Source organism: Pleurodeles waltl, chromosome 1_1, assembly GCF_031143425.1.
Source record: "Pleurodeles waltl isolate 20211129_DDA chromosome 1_1, aPleWal1.hap1.20221129, whole genome shotgun sequence".
Classification (NCBI taxonomy): Eukaryota; Metazoa; Chordata; class Amphibia; order Caudata; family Salamandridae; genus Pleurodeles; species Pleurodeles waltl.
Genome location: NC_090436.1, coordinates 389,837,494 through 389,855,342, shown reverse-complemented (window position 1 = coordinate 389,855,342; position 17,849 = coordinate 389,837,494). Strand labels below are relative to the sequence as shown.

Genomic DNA, 17,849 nt, shown 5'->3' with positions numbered 1-17,849 from the left:
TTTTCTTCCTCTTTTGCAGAGTTCTGTTTGTTCTTTCTTCAGTCACTAGGGTCTTACTCAGGGCACCATTAAAGATTATTTGTCAGCCATTTAGCCTTTCTTATGGTGGCAGATCAGTCCTTCCTATTTTAGTCAACACGTTGCTATTCGGTTCTTGAAAGGTTTAGAAAGTGTCTTCTTGCCTTCTCCTTTTGTGTTTCCCTAATGTAACCTCAAATTTTTATTTTTGTATGTGTTCTTCCCTTTGAGCCCCTGCATAACTGCCCTTTGCAGCTTTTGACTCTGAAAACAATGTTCCTGGTGGCCATTACAGCGACCTGGAGAGTCGGTGAGCTTTAGGCTCATCAGTCCAACTTCCATACAACAGCTTTTTCTCTGACAAACGGGTGCTTCGGATGCATGCCTCTTCGCTTCCAAAGGCGGTCACCCCTATCACAGTGGCCATAGCATTGTTTCTGCGGGGGTTTTACTCTCTGCCTCATCCATCCAAAGAGGAGGAGAGGCTCCATCATTTTGACCCTAAAAGAGCTCTGTCTCATCTCCTACGTAGTGGTGAAAAAACAGTCCCCTGGTGGCTTCCGGACTCACTACTCAAGGGCCAAATCCACTATCGCTACTTTAGCATGTGGGGGTTCCTATCCTGAAATGTTGCTAAGCTGCCATCTGAACTTCCCTCAACACATTCCCAAAGCCACACCGTTGTGATGGGCATTTCACGTGTTCGGTCCTCCTGGACTTTATGATCTTAGTCCGTTCCCAAATCACTTCCAGTAAGGGTATTGCTGGGGTATCTATTCTGTGATGAGAAATTTGCTGTTAGAAATCTCTATCAGAAAAAAAGTTACCTTCAGTAATGCTTTTTCTGTTACCGACTCTATCAAACCCCAGATTCCTCACTGATCCTTCCATTCCCCCACACCTGCAAACTGGACTTTTTACCCCAAAGGTCTCTTTAGACACTGCACACTGGTCAAATCAGTAACATTAGTTTTTTTGTGGCTCCGCGTATTTAGCTCGGATCTAGTCACAAAAGAAACTGATGTCAGTATGCTGGGGTGGTACCTATATAGGCACCATGGTGTCCTTTCTGATGCGTACGCTGGCCCAGAACCGAGTGATACCACCTGCTGGCAGGCAGAGGTACTGGTCAAGACTTTCCATGTTCCAGTCTGACTTTTGGGGAATATTTTAAGGTGGCCAATCTGCAGTTAATCTCTACTAGAAAAAGCATTATCAAACGTAAGTAACTTGTTAATTTGTAGCTAAGCAGTATGCCTTAACTAACAGTATCAATCTTGGAAATTTACTCAGCTGGAATGGTAGAGGGCTTACAGTTGTGTAGTAAGCCACGACGTTTAAACTGCTACCCAATTGAGAATTGTGTACTACAGTGCTGTGAAAAAGAAAGTACACTATTAGGTTTTATGGTTTTACATGTTAAGATCTATTTGACCACACTCCAGTCCTCACCAAGTCCTAACAATGGATACATCTAACTTCATATGGCTAAAAGCATACACAAAGATTTCACTATTTATTAAATAAAAAAGTACATTTAGTAGCAATAACATGAAGTAAAATCTTTCTGACAGTGTATAACCGTCTGTATGCTCCCTTCCTCCCTACAAAACTGCCTAAGCTCAGTGATGTTTTGGGGTACTGGTTTATGTATAGCTCTGTCTAGGTGCCACTACAGCTTCTCAGGCGGATTGAGGTCCGGTCATTGTCTTGGCCCTTCGTAAATCTTGAACCTTTTCTTTTTCAGCCAGTCAATCATACATTTGTTAGTGTATTGTGAAGTGTCCTGTTACATGATCTGCTTTTAGCTAAGATTTAGCTGTTGGACAGATGGTTGCACATTTTCCTTTAGAATGCGCTGATATATAGAGGAGTCCATGGTGGGCTCAATAATGAAGTGTGCAGTTCATGTGGCTGAAAGCACCCCCCTCCACTCCTCCACTCATGCATCCCTCCACCATGCTTAATGGTTGGTATGAATTTTTTGTGGCACTAGCAGTTGTTTGGTTTTCACCAGACATGTTGTTGTACCTTACTGTCAAACAACTCCACTTTGGTCCGCCCAGAGGAAATTCTTTCAGAAATCTTATGGTTCATCCAGGGAATGTTTTACAAAGCTAAACCATGTAATCCGTGGGGTTTTTTTGAGAAGGGATTTTATGCTAGCTACCATTTCATGAAAGACATTCTTATTTAATCAGACAGTAGAAACATTTACTGTTTTACTTTATTGATAGACATGTTGATTCCTGGATGCAGCATTGCAATTCTTTGCAATTTCTAGTGGCATTCTTAAGGCATGTTCTCTGGGCAGATGTGATAAAATGTTGACTATTTTGTAAACTGGTAACTATTTAAACTCCCTCTACTTGTAAATAATCTTTCTCACTGTGGATTGGTGGAATTCCTGCGATTTGGAAATGGCTTCACAGCCCTTTCCAGACTGATAAGCAGCAACATTTATTGCGCGACTGTGGCAGATCGCTTTTGAATAAGGCATGTATAACGACAAACCTGAATGCACCAGACCACACTGTCAAAGTTTCTTATTTTGTCTATTGGTCAGAGAACTTCCTATCAATAATGATGTGCACCTGTCTGCCGGCACATCATTCTAATTACCTGCTCAACAGATATAGAAGGATAACCATGTGCTCTTTCATAGAAGGCTTCAGAATGCTTGCTGTTTTTTTGTTTTTGTTTAAATGAATTATGACACATTTAAGTTAGTAGACAAACCTAACATTGCGTGACAAAGTTAAACAAGGGTACCTACCAATAGTACTTCATGAGTTGAATATCAGATATGTTACTATGTAGAGCCACAGAACCTTAGAGTGTCTGCTTTCTTTTCCCTGTATATTGCAGCAAATTGATGGTGATACAGCAGTCGTGGAGGACCCCCTGCTATTAAGTTCCTACTACACAGAAACTTAAACCTCAAGATAGTTTTCTTCTTTTGGATAATGTCTTGTTTGGCCAGTGTTTTGATTGTCAGTTTCATTTTGGTTGTCAGACAGGCTTTCATTCAGGTTTTTGCATAGCAGCAAAATCTGCCTTCTCTTCAGTGATTAATTTATGCTTCTATTATTTAGTTTTTAATATATTAAGTTTTTAACATTTTTAACTCAGCGTGTGATGTTATTGAACTCTTGTTCTGTGACCAATAGCCATAGCGTTAGTGATTAATTTCATTGATTTATTGTAACTGATCAAAGTGAATTTGCATGGAAATGTCTGAATTGCTCCAAACAAGTACAAATGTGGCTGAAATTGAGATATACATTACAGGAGTCAATGGGCATCTCATAATGATAGATTGGTGAGGGCTATTAGAAGCAAAATCACCCTTGGACCATTACAAATTATGAGATCTGAGAAGCCTTTAAAGATTAGGAGGTGTATGTTCTATGTATAGGCTTTTTTAGAATCTGCTGAAAGCCTTGTATTTCTAAGTCTGCCAAATAAGAGACTGAGGGCCATTCGTATAAAAGCTTTTTTATGGTTGGTAATGGCCCGAATCGCTTTCACATATGTAGAAATCGCTATTCGGTAATATGTTACCAAATCTCAATTTGTGTTTAGCAATTTTGTATTTGGAAGGAGCTTGTTTAGGGTGTCCCTTCCTTATACCGAATTGCAGTGGTATGTATGAATATTTTGCAACCAAATTACGGTTGCAAAAAAAAACATTTTTTACTGACCCCGTAAGGGTTGTGGTTCCCCCTTTGTGACTGTTGAAACAGTTGTTTTTTTTAAGGGCAGGCAGTGGTCCAAGGGACTACTTACTGCATGCTTTTAAATACTGAAATGTATGTTTCATTTTTTTTCTTTTTAAACTCCTCCTGTTATCCCTTAAGGAAAGTGGGCTGCATATAAAAAATGACTTTAATAAAAAGCAATCGCAGACATGGTGGTCTGCTGACTCCAGTAGGCTACCATCCCTGTGATGGTGGCAGTTCCTAATGGGTCGCAAATTGTGGTCTACCTCATTAAAATTATTTAGGTAGGTCTATTGCGACCCCATTAGGAATCGCTAAATGAAGGTCAGAGTGTCATACATTAGGGGTTAGCGATTTTCTAATTGTAGACTCTCAATTAGGAAATCACTATCCATAAAATCTGTACAGATGGCCCCAAAAAGAAGAGTACTATGCAGTAAGCCTTTTGCTGGTGGAACGTGCTTACCTTTACAAGTAGGAAATGTAAGAGGCTGGAACAAAAACTACCAAATTAAAATATAGATATGCTCTTGCTTAATTACTATCAGAACAATTTAGTTTTCCTAAGTAATTGATGAATATTAAAAAGTAGTAATATCTTCCTATATAAAATTCTCTGAATAACGCAGATTTCTTTCCCCTGCATTGTTCTGTTTCAGTGCAGAGATCGTTGAAAATTCGATACGAGAGGATGTACCTTGTTGATAATCTTAGTTATAAATCTTAGCATGATTTTACTGTTGAGGAAAGTGAGGGAATTGGGTAAATACATATAAAGCTGCGGTCTTGCAACGGAACCCTCTCGACGTAGTGCTGCTGCATTTATTGTAGGATATATATATGAAGATATAAACTTGATGTGATTTAAACTGAAAAAGTTCAAGCATTTCTAGATTCTGTCATAGCACTTTTGAGGGTGAAGTATTTTATAGTGATACTGCATACTCAATCTCCTCTACTCTATAGACTGGTTTCCAGATTTTAGGGAAGTACACGTTTCTGCTCAGGTGCTGAAGCTCTAGAAAAACTCGTACATGGTACTTCAAACCCTTGTTTCTTTCAGAAAGACCCTCAAGACCTTTGTATAGAATCTAGTGACCAACAATACTACCATAATTAAAATAACATGTGGCACAAAGTGCCCAGTGGCAATTAGTTTGGTATTGTGCATGATATTACTTGTATAATAATAATTTGTGACAAATAAATGCTAGGGTCCCAGAAGGGCAGAATGGATCATTAACATGCTCTCCACACAGTCGAAGAACCGTATCATAGCATTGCGTTTGTCAAGCAGCACCATGATGAACAGTATGTAGTGTACCCATTGTCTTAAATGAGTTTTGTTTACCATAATGCAATTAGTGCTATTTCAGTTTTTGTCATGCTTTTTTAATAGTGGTCTTTGAATGTAAAACTGTATAAACATGGATAAAATCCAAAGATGAAACCTTTTAAAAATAGATGTTTTATTTTGCAGGAAGAAAGAACAATTGGCCTCCTCTACCACAGACCTTTCCAGTGGGACCTTGCTTTTACCAAGATTTTTCTGTAGATATCCCTGTAGAGTTCCAGAAAACAGTAAAGATTATGTACTACATGTGGATGTGTAAGTATACGAAACAAAGTAAAACATAAAAGTATGTCTACATATCATTTAATCCTTCAACTAAATGCCAGTGATCTGTGAAATGAAATCAAATCTATAAACTTTACATTCTGGACAAAATTAGCCATAGGGCGCATTGCCTTCGGAAAGCAAAATTCTTATTTATCTTTATAAAATCAGTGTTCAATCTCTCATCATATGATGGGCGTTCAATTATTTAAAAAAAAAAAAAAAAAGACTTCTTAACAAATATAATTTTTAATTATTTTGAGAATATATGCATTTCGATTATAGACTATGAATTTAATTGGGGGAAATGTAAGTATTTTTCTTGAAAATTAGATAGCAAACTTAAATTCCTCACGTGTTAGGCAAACACTTCACAAAAGTATTCTCTGTTGCAACAGTTTGGGTGTAGATGCCAGAGGTTGGGTAGATCTAAATTGAATACATAAAGCCCTGACCAGAGCAAATTGTCTTAATTTAATCCAGCATTGATTTCAGAAAAACTAACATAGCTTCTACAAAACATCAGTGATTTGGTTTGGCATTTCTTGAATGTTGGAAGCTTTGAATGAAGTGTTTCATCTCATCTAGTGACTAGCTTGACCATGTAGTCTAGGTTTGTAAATGTCATTCTTTTTTGCATCCATGTACGTGTTCCTTTAGGAGCATCACCTCTTGCTTTAAATTTACAATGCCAACTATACTCATTTTTGTTTATATTGAGCCTAGAAACGTAATACTTTGCCAGTAACTATACCGTTGTACCTACACTAAATAAAACAAAATGCATTCATATCTTTCTCTTTAAAGTTTCAATTCAGAAGTAAATTGCTACTGCATTATGATGTAGTAATCTTTACAGAGGTGTGTATTGATCTTATTTTTATTTTTAATTTTTAAATTGGAGCAACCTTTGGGCAGTCCTGGTCGACATGGGTATGTTCTAAGGTCTGGGTGCATAGATGGAAAAGGTCTGCTGTTTTGTTTTTCTTGTTCTTTTAAACTTCTTAGTCTGTAGTCTGATGGTGGTTAGCTGAAATCTTATTATTTGGCAGGAGAATTACTCATCAAGCATTGGCAAACACTTGAGTTTTCATTATAAAACTTCAATTCTCTGTTTATAGAAAATGGGCCCCATATTCCTTGACAACAAAATTGTGTTTAATAGATCCTTAAGGTTTATTAAACTATTGTCCTTGGGCTGGAGCTTTCTGAAGTCTTTCATTGACATAATGTTTTAGGTTCATTAGGCTGCCCATCCTTCCTCATTCCAGTCTTTCTACTATGAGGAGCCCACCTCCCAAAACGTACTTATAAAGCACAGAGGGTGACCCATAAACCCAAAGGGCAGGGTAGAAACTAAATATTAAATACAAAACTGCCCTTGAGGGGAACCCAAAAATTTACACATCGTAAAGCAATATAGGCGAAAGTACAAAAAACTATTTATTCATATATATATATATATATATATATATATATATATATATATATATATATATATATATATAATTGGTTTCTGCATAGGATATTAAAGAAGAGATTTATATTCTTTGATGATTTGGAATGGACTCCATGCAGTAAAAAAGAACCAACCGACTGTTCCTTTTTTTTTATACAGTTTTTGGATTTATTGGGATATTTATTATTATTCTTTCTATTATCTGTCACGAGCACTTTTTCCTACACTGGTTTGTCCTTCTGGTTTTTAGGATCAGAAGATGGGTTGTTCCTATGGGATGTATATTGGAAGATGTTTTTTAATATGTATATGAATATATAGTTTGTTGTACTTTCACCTATGTTGCTTTGCGATGTGTAAATAATTTCTGGGTTCCCCTCAAGGGCAGTGTTGTATTTAATATTCACCTCCCAAAACAGGCACTCCATTGCTATATCCCATTTAGGAAGAACACATTTACCCTGCTGTTCCTCAAGGAGGTATTTATGGACAGGACATTCTGTAGTGACACAAAGCTCCATGTTCAACCCAAATCTGCAACAGTCAGGACTGGAAGATGACTGACTGGAATAAGAAGGAATGTACTTGCAGAAATAGACTTATCAGTAACTAATTGAAACATTGACTTCTCATCCACTTTCTCGTTCCAGTGATTACAGTATGAAGAATACTAAAGTCTTCAAGCTAAGAGGCCACCTAGCCACCTTCACCTGGTACTTCACAACCTCTTAAACCGAGACCATGCATTGTATATGTAGCGCAGCAGTGGTATTGCAGTACAGCATTCCTTTAGTCTGTACATCATAGGCCTGATAAACCCACTAAACCCTCCCAAACTCCGCGCAGGAAGGACATTGTGGAAGCCAGAAAACTGATTAAATGAATGAATCACCACAACTGGGTCACATTGGAGAAACTGTGTTTTGATCCTTTCACATTGACTTGTGTCAAGATGTGAAATATAGCCGGTCCAAGAAGCCACCAGTGGTGATATGAAAGGGAAAACCATGGGCAGCGTCCAACCAGAAATCGCAGTATCTGCGCATTTGTGGAGATTGACCATGCATAAATTGAAAAACACCACATTTTTAATGAAAGAAGGCCAAAACTCCGAACCTCTGCTATTCAGTGCACTCAGACTTTACCAACCTCTCGGACTGTAAAAACGTAGTCCCCCAGATATGCAGAATTCCACTAGTTTCCAAGGAGCTAATAGAGGCAAAGTTCCAAAACCACTGTTTCATCTAGTACCAAACTAGAAACCAAGGTAAAAATGTAGCTCAACAAACCCATTTAAGATCTGCAGTGCCACAGGTCAAAAGGAAGGACCATCTCCAAAAGAACTTAAAACTAGAATTAACCTGCCCAATATGTTGGAAATCCGTGATGGCCAAACCACCCTGCAACTAGTTGCAGAAAGAAGCAAAGCATAGGTAGCCATGTTCCTCATTTGGGGCCGTTCTAAGAAGCAACTACTGCTGTTGAGCGCCCAGTGATGCTAAAGCTGCCCTCCTAATGCCTAATACCTGTGTGTATTGCCCTACTTTTAATGTGTACTGCCTCAAGCCATACAAAGAGGCAAAGATGAGCATAAATTGAAAATCGCAGCTGGAAGCAATTGTAAATGGAAGCAGCCAGTTAAGAATCTGCAAATGAAGACCCCAGTCTGCAGTACTCGGATGTGAAGACAACTATGGGAAAAAGAGAACAACCCAGTTTTACTGGAGAAGTTATGGGCAGCAATAAAAGTGCCACTGAGTCAGAACCCCCTAATATTGGTCAAATGACAGAACACCCCTCCAGGTCAGTGTGTAGCAAAGTCAAAGCAGGGACCAAAGAGTGCCCCAAAGCAAGGACTCAAAGGAAGCCTAGAATGTATATCATGGCATCTGAGTGTGAAGCCCGCAACTAAGGTAAACCTCATCAGTCCTCGTCTAATGTCCTAAATTAACTGTCAGTGTCTAGGTTCAAGACTGTCCGAACAACCAGTCGACTTAACAGTAAGCAGGATAAACACCCAGGCCATGCAACTGACCCACCAAGGAGTCTGAAACTTAGTTATGAGACACCCAGAGACACACTTGCTTGTCTAACAGTTGCAAAAGTGCCTTGTGACACAGGCAGCTACTGAAAGACTGCTTAATATAAAATGTAAGCACCTCAGTCTAAAGGATCGTAAACCCTTTCTTGTAAAGCTTTCTTGTAAAGGACCTGTGCAACACAGGTAGTACTGAATAACAAACAAGTATTGTTACCTATCTCAATGTTACTTCAAACCATCAAACTCAAAAGCGCTGCAAAGCAGATTGAAACAGAGGTATGAATCTGTGATTAATTGGGTAGACATGTGTGGAGTGAAAGCTGTAGTACACTGATCCATCAATGCCTCCAGAAATTCCCCAGCTGCAGAAGCCACAACACAGGTCGAGACTGAGTGAAAACCCTCAGCATATCAGAAAAATGTAGTTATATACTCCCTCACCCCACAAAAGAAAAATAATTTTGTGCTATTAACACAGAACTGATGGACACAAAAGCCAAACATTAGGAACTCTTGTCCTGTGGAATTAATCTTACAACCACACAGAGTAACACACACTTGATCCAGCTTAGTGTGAAACATCTGATCAATCACTCATACCAGACCAACATGTATTGGCCTGACACATCTCTACTAGAACAGAAAGGGCACCTGTCTTTGGAACGAAAAGACGAACCAGTATGGTGACTGAACAGAAACCAGCCCGAACCTGGTTCTGGGATGACTGAAAAAGATACATCATAACCACTTTTGGAAAACCTGGAGCCTGTATGTGAAACCTAAAGCCTCCCCAATTACCCAAACAAAGTAGACCATGAACTATCTGGAAAAAGGAATTTGAAACACGGTGTGAGACCCATCCAACATGTACCCCCAGAGGTGGCAAGCCAACCAAAAGTTCATAAATTTACATAGTAGTTACTGCATTATACTTTACCTTGACCAAGTAACATCCATCTCAATGGCATTGCCACCACAAACTACTTGTAATGCTAAGGAAAAGGATAGCGGTGTGCCTGTCAAACTGTACCAGAGAATAAAGTGGTAGTGCAAAAATAGAGACGCATCACACTTTGACCCGAAAAAAGACTATCCAAGAAGTAAACTCTTGGTATAAACTTGTCTCCAAACCCTTGATGCCCAGTTACACCGTGGCCTCGTCAGAAGGCCCAGAAGGATCAACAACACAAGACCTAACATAGATCTCAAGTCACAAACCTTGTATTACCTCATCTATGCACCAAAGGAAATGTAGCCTGACTTTAGGAAGGTAAATGGAGCAGAATGTTTTGCTCTTATCGCCTCACCAAACAGGAAATTGGTGCTATATATTGCCATCAGTGGACCCAAAAACATCCATCCAAACAAGCATTTACAATGCAATAGGTGTCATTTGCTTGAGTTAGAACTGTTGGCGTTGTAAATTAGTAACTGGACTTTTATTGCAGCATAAATTGGTCAACCCTGCCTCATAATTTCATCTTTTCCTGCCAAATAATTAGTGGCTCTGCATAATACGGAAGCACTTCCATTTATCTTCTTTTGAGGGTGAAAATCAAAGTGATTAAAGAACCACATTGGTGAACCTGAATTACAGCCTTGTTTGAAGCGAAGGAAAACTGAAGCTTAGCAGAATACGAGCATGAAAGGAAGAAAAAAGGCCCTTGAAGATTTCAAGACCACAAAGCGTAATAATACTGTAGTTGGTCCCTGCCCCCAAAGAGAAAAAGGCAGGAGAAAGAAGCATAACTGACCACTAGCAGGGAAGGATTTTTAAATGGCCATGAAACAAGCAAATGAAATTGCTTTAACCCCATAGCAAGTATACCAAAGTATACAAGAGGCCATAAGCTTAATTACTCACTGTGTATACTTGCTCACATGTTAATTTGTTGTTTTCTACTTGCTCATTGGAACTGTACGTTGGCTCAGTTTCCTTTTACAAGTAATTGTTTTTGGCCGCCGTCCTCATTGTAAGGACCTACGTCACACTGAATGGTCAGCCCTACATGAAACCCATAAATAAATACTTGTATGACACTTGTACAGAGTGCTTGAATTTATAGAAACTATACTCAGTCGCTTCTGTGGAAAAATTCAAACCATTCTCCTGGATGCAACTAAGTAAAAAGTACATCTAACCTATTTTGTGGGGGCCGGGGCGCTTCCTGGTATGCAGTGCTTTGGATGAAGGGTGTGATGACGTTTTTGAAGTAAGACATTAAAGATTTCTGGGTCCTGATTGTGGAACCTCAGACTAGGCAGAGACCAGGAGAATCGGCGACTGTTGACGCCGCTGGCCGGGTGCGTGTTGAGAGCCGGCACATCCGCTGGCCCCTGGGAAGGGTTCGTACATGTTGCTCGAAAATGAGACAGTTTAACGGCCGTAAAACACCCAGCGGCAAGCCTTACTCCGAGGGCGTGGGCAAAGTGTAAGTGCCTTAATTATTCTTAATTAATCAAGGTAGGCCTGGCAGTGACATGCCGCATAATTACGGTGCGGCTTAAAGCGGTCCGCCTTGAGACCGATTTTGCCACCTTATGAAAAGAATCAGACAAGCGGGTAGCAAAGAAAAAAGTTGCTCTTTACTCTAAAGTTGCGTAGAAAAGATGCATATTATAATAATAAACCCAAAAAACTGTGGGATTCCAACGTACTGCCCTTTAAAATCTTGTGCTCGAGACGCCAAATTAAAACTACCAAGCACAGAGTTCGTTTGAGCTTTTAGACTACAGGTGGTTTTGCATCTCTGCCTAATGAGACCCGTATATCCACCCAAGAGAACGCGATCAAACCATATACCCCTGCCTCGAAGGTGTTAGCAATAGAAGTCATTGCTCCGCCCTGACTGGATCAGACCTGCAACAGATATTCCCATCAGTGGCATGAAGTAGCAGGCACATGCGTGCAGCCCTGCAAACCCTGATCCCGCCGGCTCGCTGTGCGCAGCGGTGGGACATCAGAGATTGTTAGTTGCATTCATTATAGCGCTTACTACTCCTGACAAGGCGTTACCATGGCGAAAACTGATGTACATCATTTTTTTTTTGTTTATTTTTAAGTCCTACGTATTCGGATGCACGCGTTCTGCCAATATACTTTGTGCATGGCCGCGTTTGTGGACATTGCTATTTATCATAACTTGCTGTACGGCTTTATTGAAGGAATGCACTAAATTGATCATGTTACATGTCTAACTTCGCAGATTCTAATTTACAAGTATAAAAAGCATAATGTCCAGAGTAAAACATGCCATCCCATTGCAGTTCACGGAATTGCAGCTCTAAATAAAAACGTTTCTGTTAGAAAATGCTCCCTTGATACCCTCCTTTAAACATCAAAATGTTGTTCTGTGGAGGTCGCCAAGCCTTCTTTAAATATAATGCAAGCATCAGCATTTTAAAGCAGGTTATTGAGCCACAAAACTAGGATTCGCCAACATCTTCTACGGTGAAAGGGAACGGTCGCCCCCAATAAAATGCACATTGCAGAATGGTATTGGAATGCCAGTAACCGACAGCGAAGTGCAGCTTCAGGGGGGGCTGTTTTGGGGCCAATCCGGGGACAGGCTGTCGGCGTTAGTAAAACAGACTCGGCATGGTAGCACCTCAGAACTGACAACTGTCTGAGCCCGCGCGAAGCACTGCCTGGATTCGCTGGGCCAGGCTGCGAGGAATGAATGGCCTACAATGTGTGGAAATTTAACACGGCTGGCTTTAAGCAACAACAAACGGATACCATTGGGGACAAGCAGATTGTTTAGATGCCCGGCAGTAGCGCTCAAAGGAAAATCAAGGTACGGAACCATGGCTAGAGGGAAGTATACGTTTCTCTTTTTTTACCGAATGTTGCCAATTTCAAGTCCTTTTTTTTTCTTTTACTTTTCGCGGTTATGTATTACACCTCAGTATAATAATGTAAGGTAATTTTATAGTTCTGAGCCTTACCAGCCCCAAATATCTGTGTAAGGGTTCACGAGTGATTGGGGAACTGGACGGTTGGAGACCACACTGAGAATGCACTACAGACGTTGAATTTTATCAGGGCATAAAGTTGATTAAAAGATTAAGAATAATGCACCAGAAATGCGCCCTCCTCACATGGTCACACTGTGGTGTCACAGGGACTGAGCCTAGAACACAGATTTCCCTAGCCGGGGCGATGCAACTTCGCATGGGAAAGCTCATAGCCCCACGTGCATACTACAGCTCAGTGGCTACACTCTTCATCTCAGGAACGTTTCTACAGCCCCTCCTGAGCTCGGTGTACTACCGTTCTCTCATCTAATCGCTCTGCCCATCCATTAGATGATAGTTCATTCTGCTCTCGGCCAATGCAAGATTGCGAGCAGAGGTGAAGGAGCTGATTGGATGCGAGCACCTCAACCTCCACCTACCGGAGCTAAGGCGAGACCATTTCCAGTTTTGTATGGGGTGAGTGTCTCCGTTCTCCCTAGCAGCTCATAATCTTCGTTTTGAAGGGGAGCAGAGCCCACAGCTCAGTTCCAAAGTTATGTTTTTATTTGTAATGGTGCTGTTGACACTTTCAGCCCTATAAACACGCTTAGCTCTGCACCCTCAGGCACTTGTACAGGAGGGGAATATCTACAGCAAATATAGTTCAGGTATTTCCTAAAGTGCAAACATTTAACTTTTCAGATGCGATAATAAAAAATAAAAAAACAACAACAACAAAAAACCCAAAAAACTTTCCTTTGTCAAAAGAAATATGTCACCAAAATCTCGAGGAAGGAGATCTTGACATATCAAAAGCCTTTGAACTGGCCGCCAAGCTCAGCCTCATGACATCAGTGACACAAGGTGGTCACCACTGCTTGAGGCAAATGTCCCAGACCAGAGGGCAGCGAGTTGTTGATTCATATTTAAACATAAAGCGTGGTGTGCCTTGTTGCAACAATTAAAGGAGCTGGTATACCTCCTAGCTCCAACAGGGAGCAGATGTGGTGCAAGGACTAGAGCTGCTGACTTTGGAACCGGAGACCCAGGTTCGAGTCATGGTGTCGGCTCACCATCGCATATTCTCCCCTGCCTACAAAAAAATGAATGTCCTTGTCTAATGTAGCTGATAGTCATGGAAGGCTCTGAAACTTAAACAAGTAATTAAATTAACCAGCTCGCCTCTTCCCTCCCACTGCCGGGGACCACATACAGGCACATTTGGCTCAAACAGCAAATGTGACAAAGCTAACAGCCTGATTGTAAGCCTAGTTTGAAGCAAACAAAATCTGAAGTTTAGCAGAACACCAGCATAAAAGGAAGAAAAAAAAGTCCCCTAAAGAAAATTTAAACACAACAGAGCGTAATAAAGTAGTTGCTCCCTGGTCCCAAAGAGAAAAAGGTGGGACAAAGAGGCAGACTGACTCCTAGCAAGTAAGGATTTTCAAATTGCACTGAAACAAGCAAATTAAATAACTTCAAGCCCACAGTAAGTATATTAAAAGTACACACGAGGTCGAATGCTTATGCTAGACTTAGAGAAAACAACCCATGGCATACTCCTTCAGATATGGATGGTTTCCTGTCTGTGTGAAGAGACCCCACTGGAATTTGCTTATGGATTTAGCCAGCAGCTCCTACAAACGCCTAAGACGCAGATAACAAGGCAGAAGAGAAATCCCTTTATGTTCTTCATCCATTAAAGATGCCCCTGTGATGCGGCTGATGCTTAGTCATGCTCTCTAGGACAAATACTTGCCTGTAAATGAATCAGTGCCCAGCCTCGATTCAACAACCATAGTCTGGAGTTGGAGAGCTGTGTCCCACCCAGATGCAAAGATTTATGAGTATTACTCTCATCCACAGTAAATGCTCATTTTTGAGATCCCGAAACATCCTATAAATTAAGACACACAAACATGACTTGTGCCTTGTGTCACCACTCAATAAAAATCCTGAATTTAATAGATGTCAGTAAACATAAATCTTCATGTTTTGAGCACTAACTAAAAGCAAACTCCCCAAGAATAACTCTGCCTTTACCTTTATTACCATGACTCGATAACACAGACATATGGAAAAACAAACTCCAGTATGAACATCCCACATATGCTCAGGGTTACACCGACATCCAAAGCAGCAGAAAAAAACACTGGATCCTCACTCTTCTCAGAGGTTCCTTGCCTGGAGATATCTTGCAGCCCAGCAATACAGATGCAAAAAAGAGCCAAAAGTATGGAGTCACAAAGATCTGCAAGTCCCTTGCACTGCAACTCCAAGCTGTAAGCCACCATCACCTTATCTGTAGTAGTCCAAAACTCCTGGCAACAAATCTCCTATACTGCTACAGTTACCCAGACTAGGATTCCTCTGAATTCTGAGTGTCAGTGTTGTGTAGTCTGGAGAACAGCACAGCAACAAGGACACTACAAAGGGAGGGAGCTGCATTGGCTTGGCTCCTCTCATGGTCGCAGAACTCTTTGGTGACTTGCGGTATCTTTATAATGTATGGGCTGGGGGGAGGGTGTCTATCTTCTATATCTTGATGAGACAGAGCTTCTAGGAAGTGCACAAAATGTAATGGCGGTTCTCTTGGTCATTTGTTTTTTAATGTAAATTGACTTGAATTTCTGTGGGTTGGAGCCCCCTTTTATGATGAATAGTGCTGTAAAGGTATCTTGGCTCTTTTCTTGTGACTGCTGGTTTTGATTGTCTGTGGAATATGTATTCAGGGTGAAAGCCCTCAATTCTTAATTTTGTTTGCTGTTAAGTGATTTTGTATTTAGGCTTTACTTTTTCAGGCTCGAGTCTGTTATCCTGCATTTCATTAGTTCTGCTACTCTTTTTGTAATGTTTGCTTTATTTCTTTGTGATTATCAGTAATTTTTGTGTACGATGATCCATCCAGATTACAAATTCGGTAGCTGGGAATGGGGGCAAAACTGGGAAAATTGTTGTCTCTGCACTGATTTGTGCAGTGTAAGTAAACAGAGCACTTTGTTGTTTTGCAAGTTTTATGAACATCTTAGAATTTTTTATCTTAAACCTCTTTTTAGGAAATAAAGTATAAGAACTCCTATGGTCGCACTGGAATTTTGGTTAACACTTAACAATACACGTGTGTTATAGGGTGGTATTATATATTTTAAATGCCATACAAGTCAGGAAAAGTCTTGTTTTTATCTCTGGTGAATCTGGATAAGTGCAATAAACTAGCTTTTTATTATTCCTTTTATAATTGTTACTTTGAATTTGGGGGTGGTCTGTGTTAATGTTATTATATATTTATTACAGTCAGCTATTATCTGTATTATGGATTAGAATATGATTATGTTGAAAATGTTTTCATATTTATTTACTTTTATGGCTATTTTGTATTGGCCGAATAAAGTTGATGATGATGATGGCTTCTGCAGTGTCTCCCCAAATGCTGGGCATTTATTGCCAGGTTTTACCTGCCAAAATGTGAATGGGGATATTCCAGATGTGAAGGTTTCCTTATGAACTCTGATTCCCGATTTGGCTATACATTTGTTTGTGGCCTAATTGACATTACTGTATTACATATAATGAAGGCCATAGAGTGTGACTTGTCAAGACTGGGTAGGAAATTTGCACATGGAAACTGGCCCGCAGTTGTCCATATCTCTTTGAATGTTATGGATCAAAAGAATGCTACCTGACTATAGAGCCTGGTATGCTTTTAATGAACCTGGTCTTTGATTTATGCTTTATTCATGAGAAATGTGTATATGTAGTATATGATAATAAACCCATGACTATTACAATAAAAGCACCATGATCTATTGATTTCCTGTATTTTTACCCTTAGCGAACTGACATATCAATAGCTCAAAGGACCAAAGGCATTAGCTAGAGTACATGGATAATATAGTGACCAGGAAGTTGTATTGTTATACTCTTCCCTCCCCTCAATCCTGTATCTATCTGAATCACAGTTTAGATACTGTTATGGCAAAATTATCATCTTATTGATCCATTTGTGATGACCTTAAGAACATTTCCTTCCAAGTCCTAGTGAGGTAAATATCTAACCTGTAGAACAGTGGCTTAACAATAGGCCCTCTTCCTTCATAAGGCGGCACAGTTTCATACAATGCTTCATGGATTCAATCCCACGAAGCCGACAACCTAAAGCTTCACCAGCTACGTTTAATATATGAGGCTATAACGTCTAGGAATGGATTCTCTCCCAAATAGATGTCAACCAGTGTCTGCCAGAATTCCCACAAAATATTTCTTAGACTGTTTATTAGCTAATGGAGACACATCCACGGTATAACAGCACTGTGACATCCAGCCAGTTAATGCTTTAAATTCGGAGTTCATATGTTCCATCTTTTCAGACATACTTTTTACACTTTAGAAACATTTGCAGTTCTTGTCTTAGGTTAAACATTGCCCTGTGCTTTGTCCCTGCATCCTGGTATTGGCAGGCCACAAGCTTACTTGAGTAACTGTTCCAGCCTTCCTGCTTCATAAGGTTTCTGACGGCCTTGTTTGTGCATCCATACAAGTCCCTTCTACCTGGCTGTATTTCACAAATTTGGATGCATCATGTGGCATTGCAAGAGAGATCATGGCCCTGTATGCTTTCTAAAGGAACACAGTGACGACAATATTTCTTATTTAATCTTAATAAGCACGTTGTCACATGAGTTATAATATGCTTTCTTTCCCCTAGTTTGAGTTTCCATGAAGGTTATGGTTGATCAATATGTCTTCATATTCACATACTGAAACTACCTACTCTTGTTATTTTCATGACTAAAATGCATCATTTTGATTTTGGCTTTGTTCATTGAATAGTTTTTAAATGTTGTTTGCTTGCCGAGCTGATAGGTTCGCCTCCCCAACTTCACCAGGTTCGCACTTGTTAACATCATGCTTGCAAATACAAAGAAGGAATGTGCTTAACGCCCAACTTGGGTAGAAATCTCTTTGGCATGCACTGGTGAATATTGATTGACCTTTTATATTAAGAAGAAAACCTATTTGTCCTTATACTTGTTA

At 40.0% G+C, this 17,849-nt stretch overlaps 1 protein-coding gene across 2 annotated transcripts in view; it reads left to right on the top strand.

Moving 5' to 3' along the window:
* The window catches only part of SCAMP1 (secretory carrier membrane protein 1), a 234,782-nt gene that overhangs the window by 113,982 nt on the left and 102,951 nt on the right, over positions 1-17,849 (top strand). For both annotated transcript variants that reach the window (XM_069223363.1, XM_069223372.1), the window contains one exon: positions 5,221-5,349. In XM_069223363.1, coding sequence (XP_069079464.1) covers positions 5,221-5,349 — 129 coding nt within the window. The remainder of the gene's footprint in view (positions 1-5,220; positions 5,350-17,849) is intronic.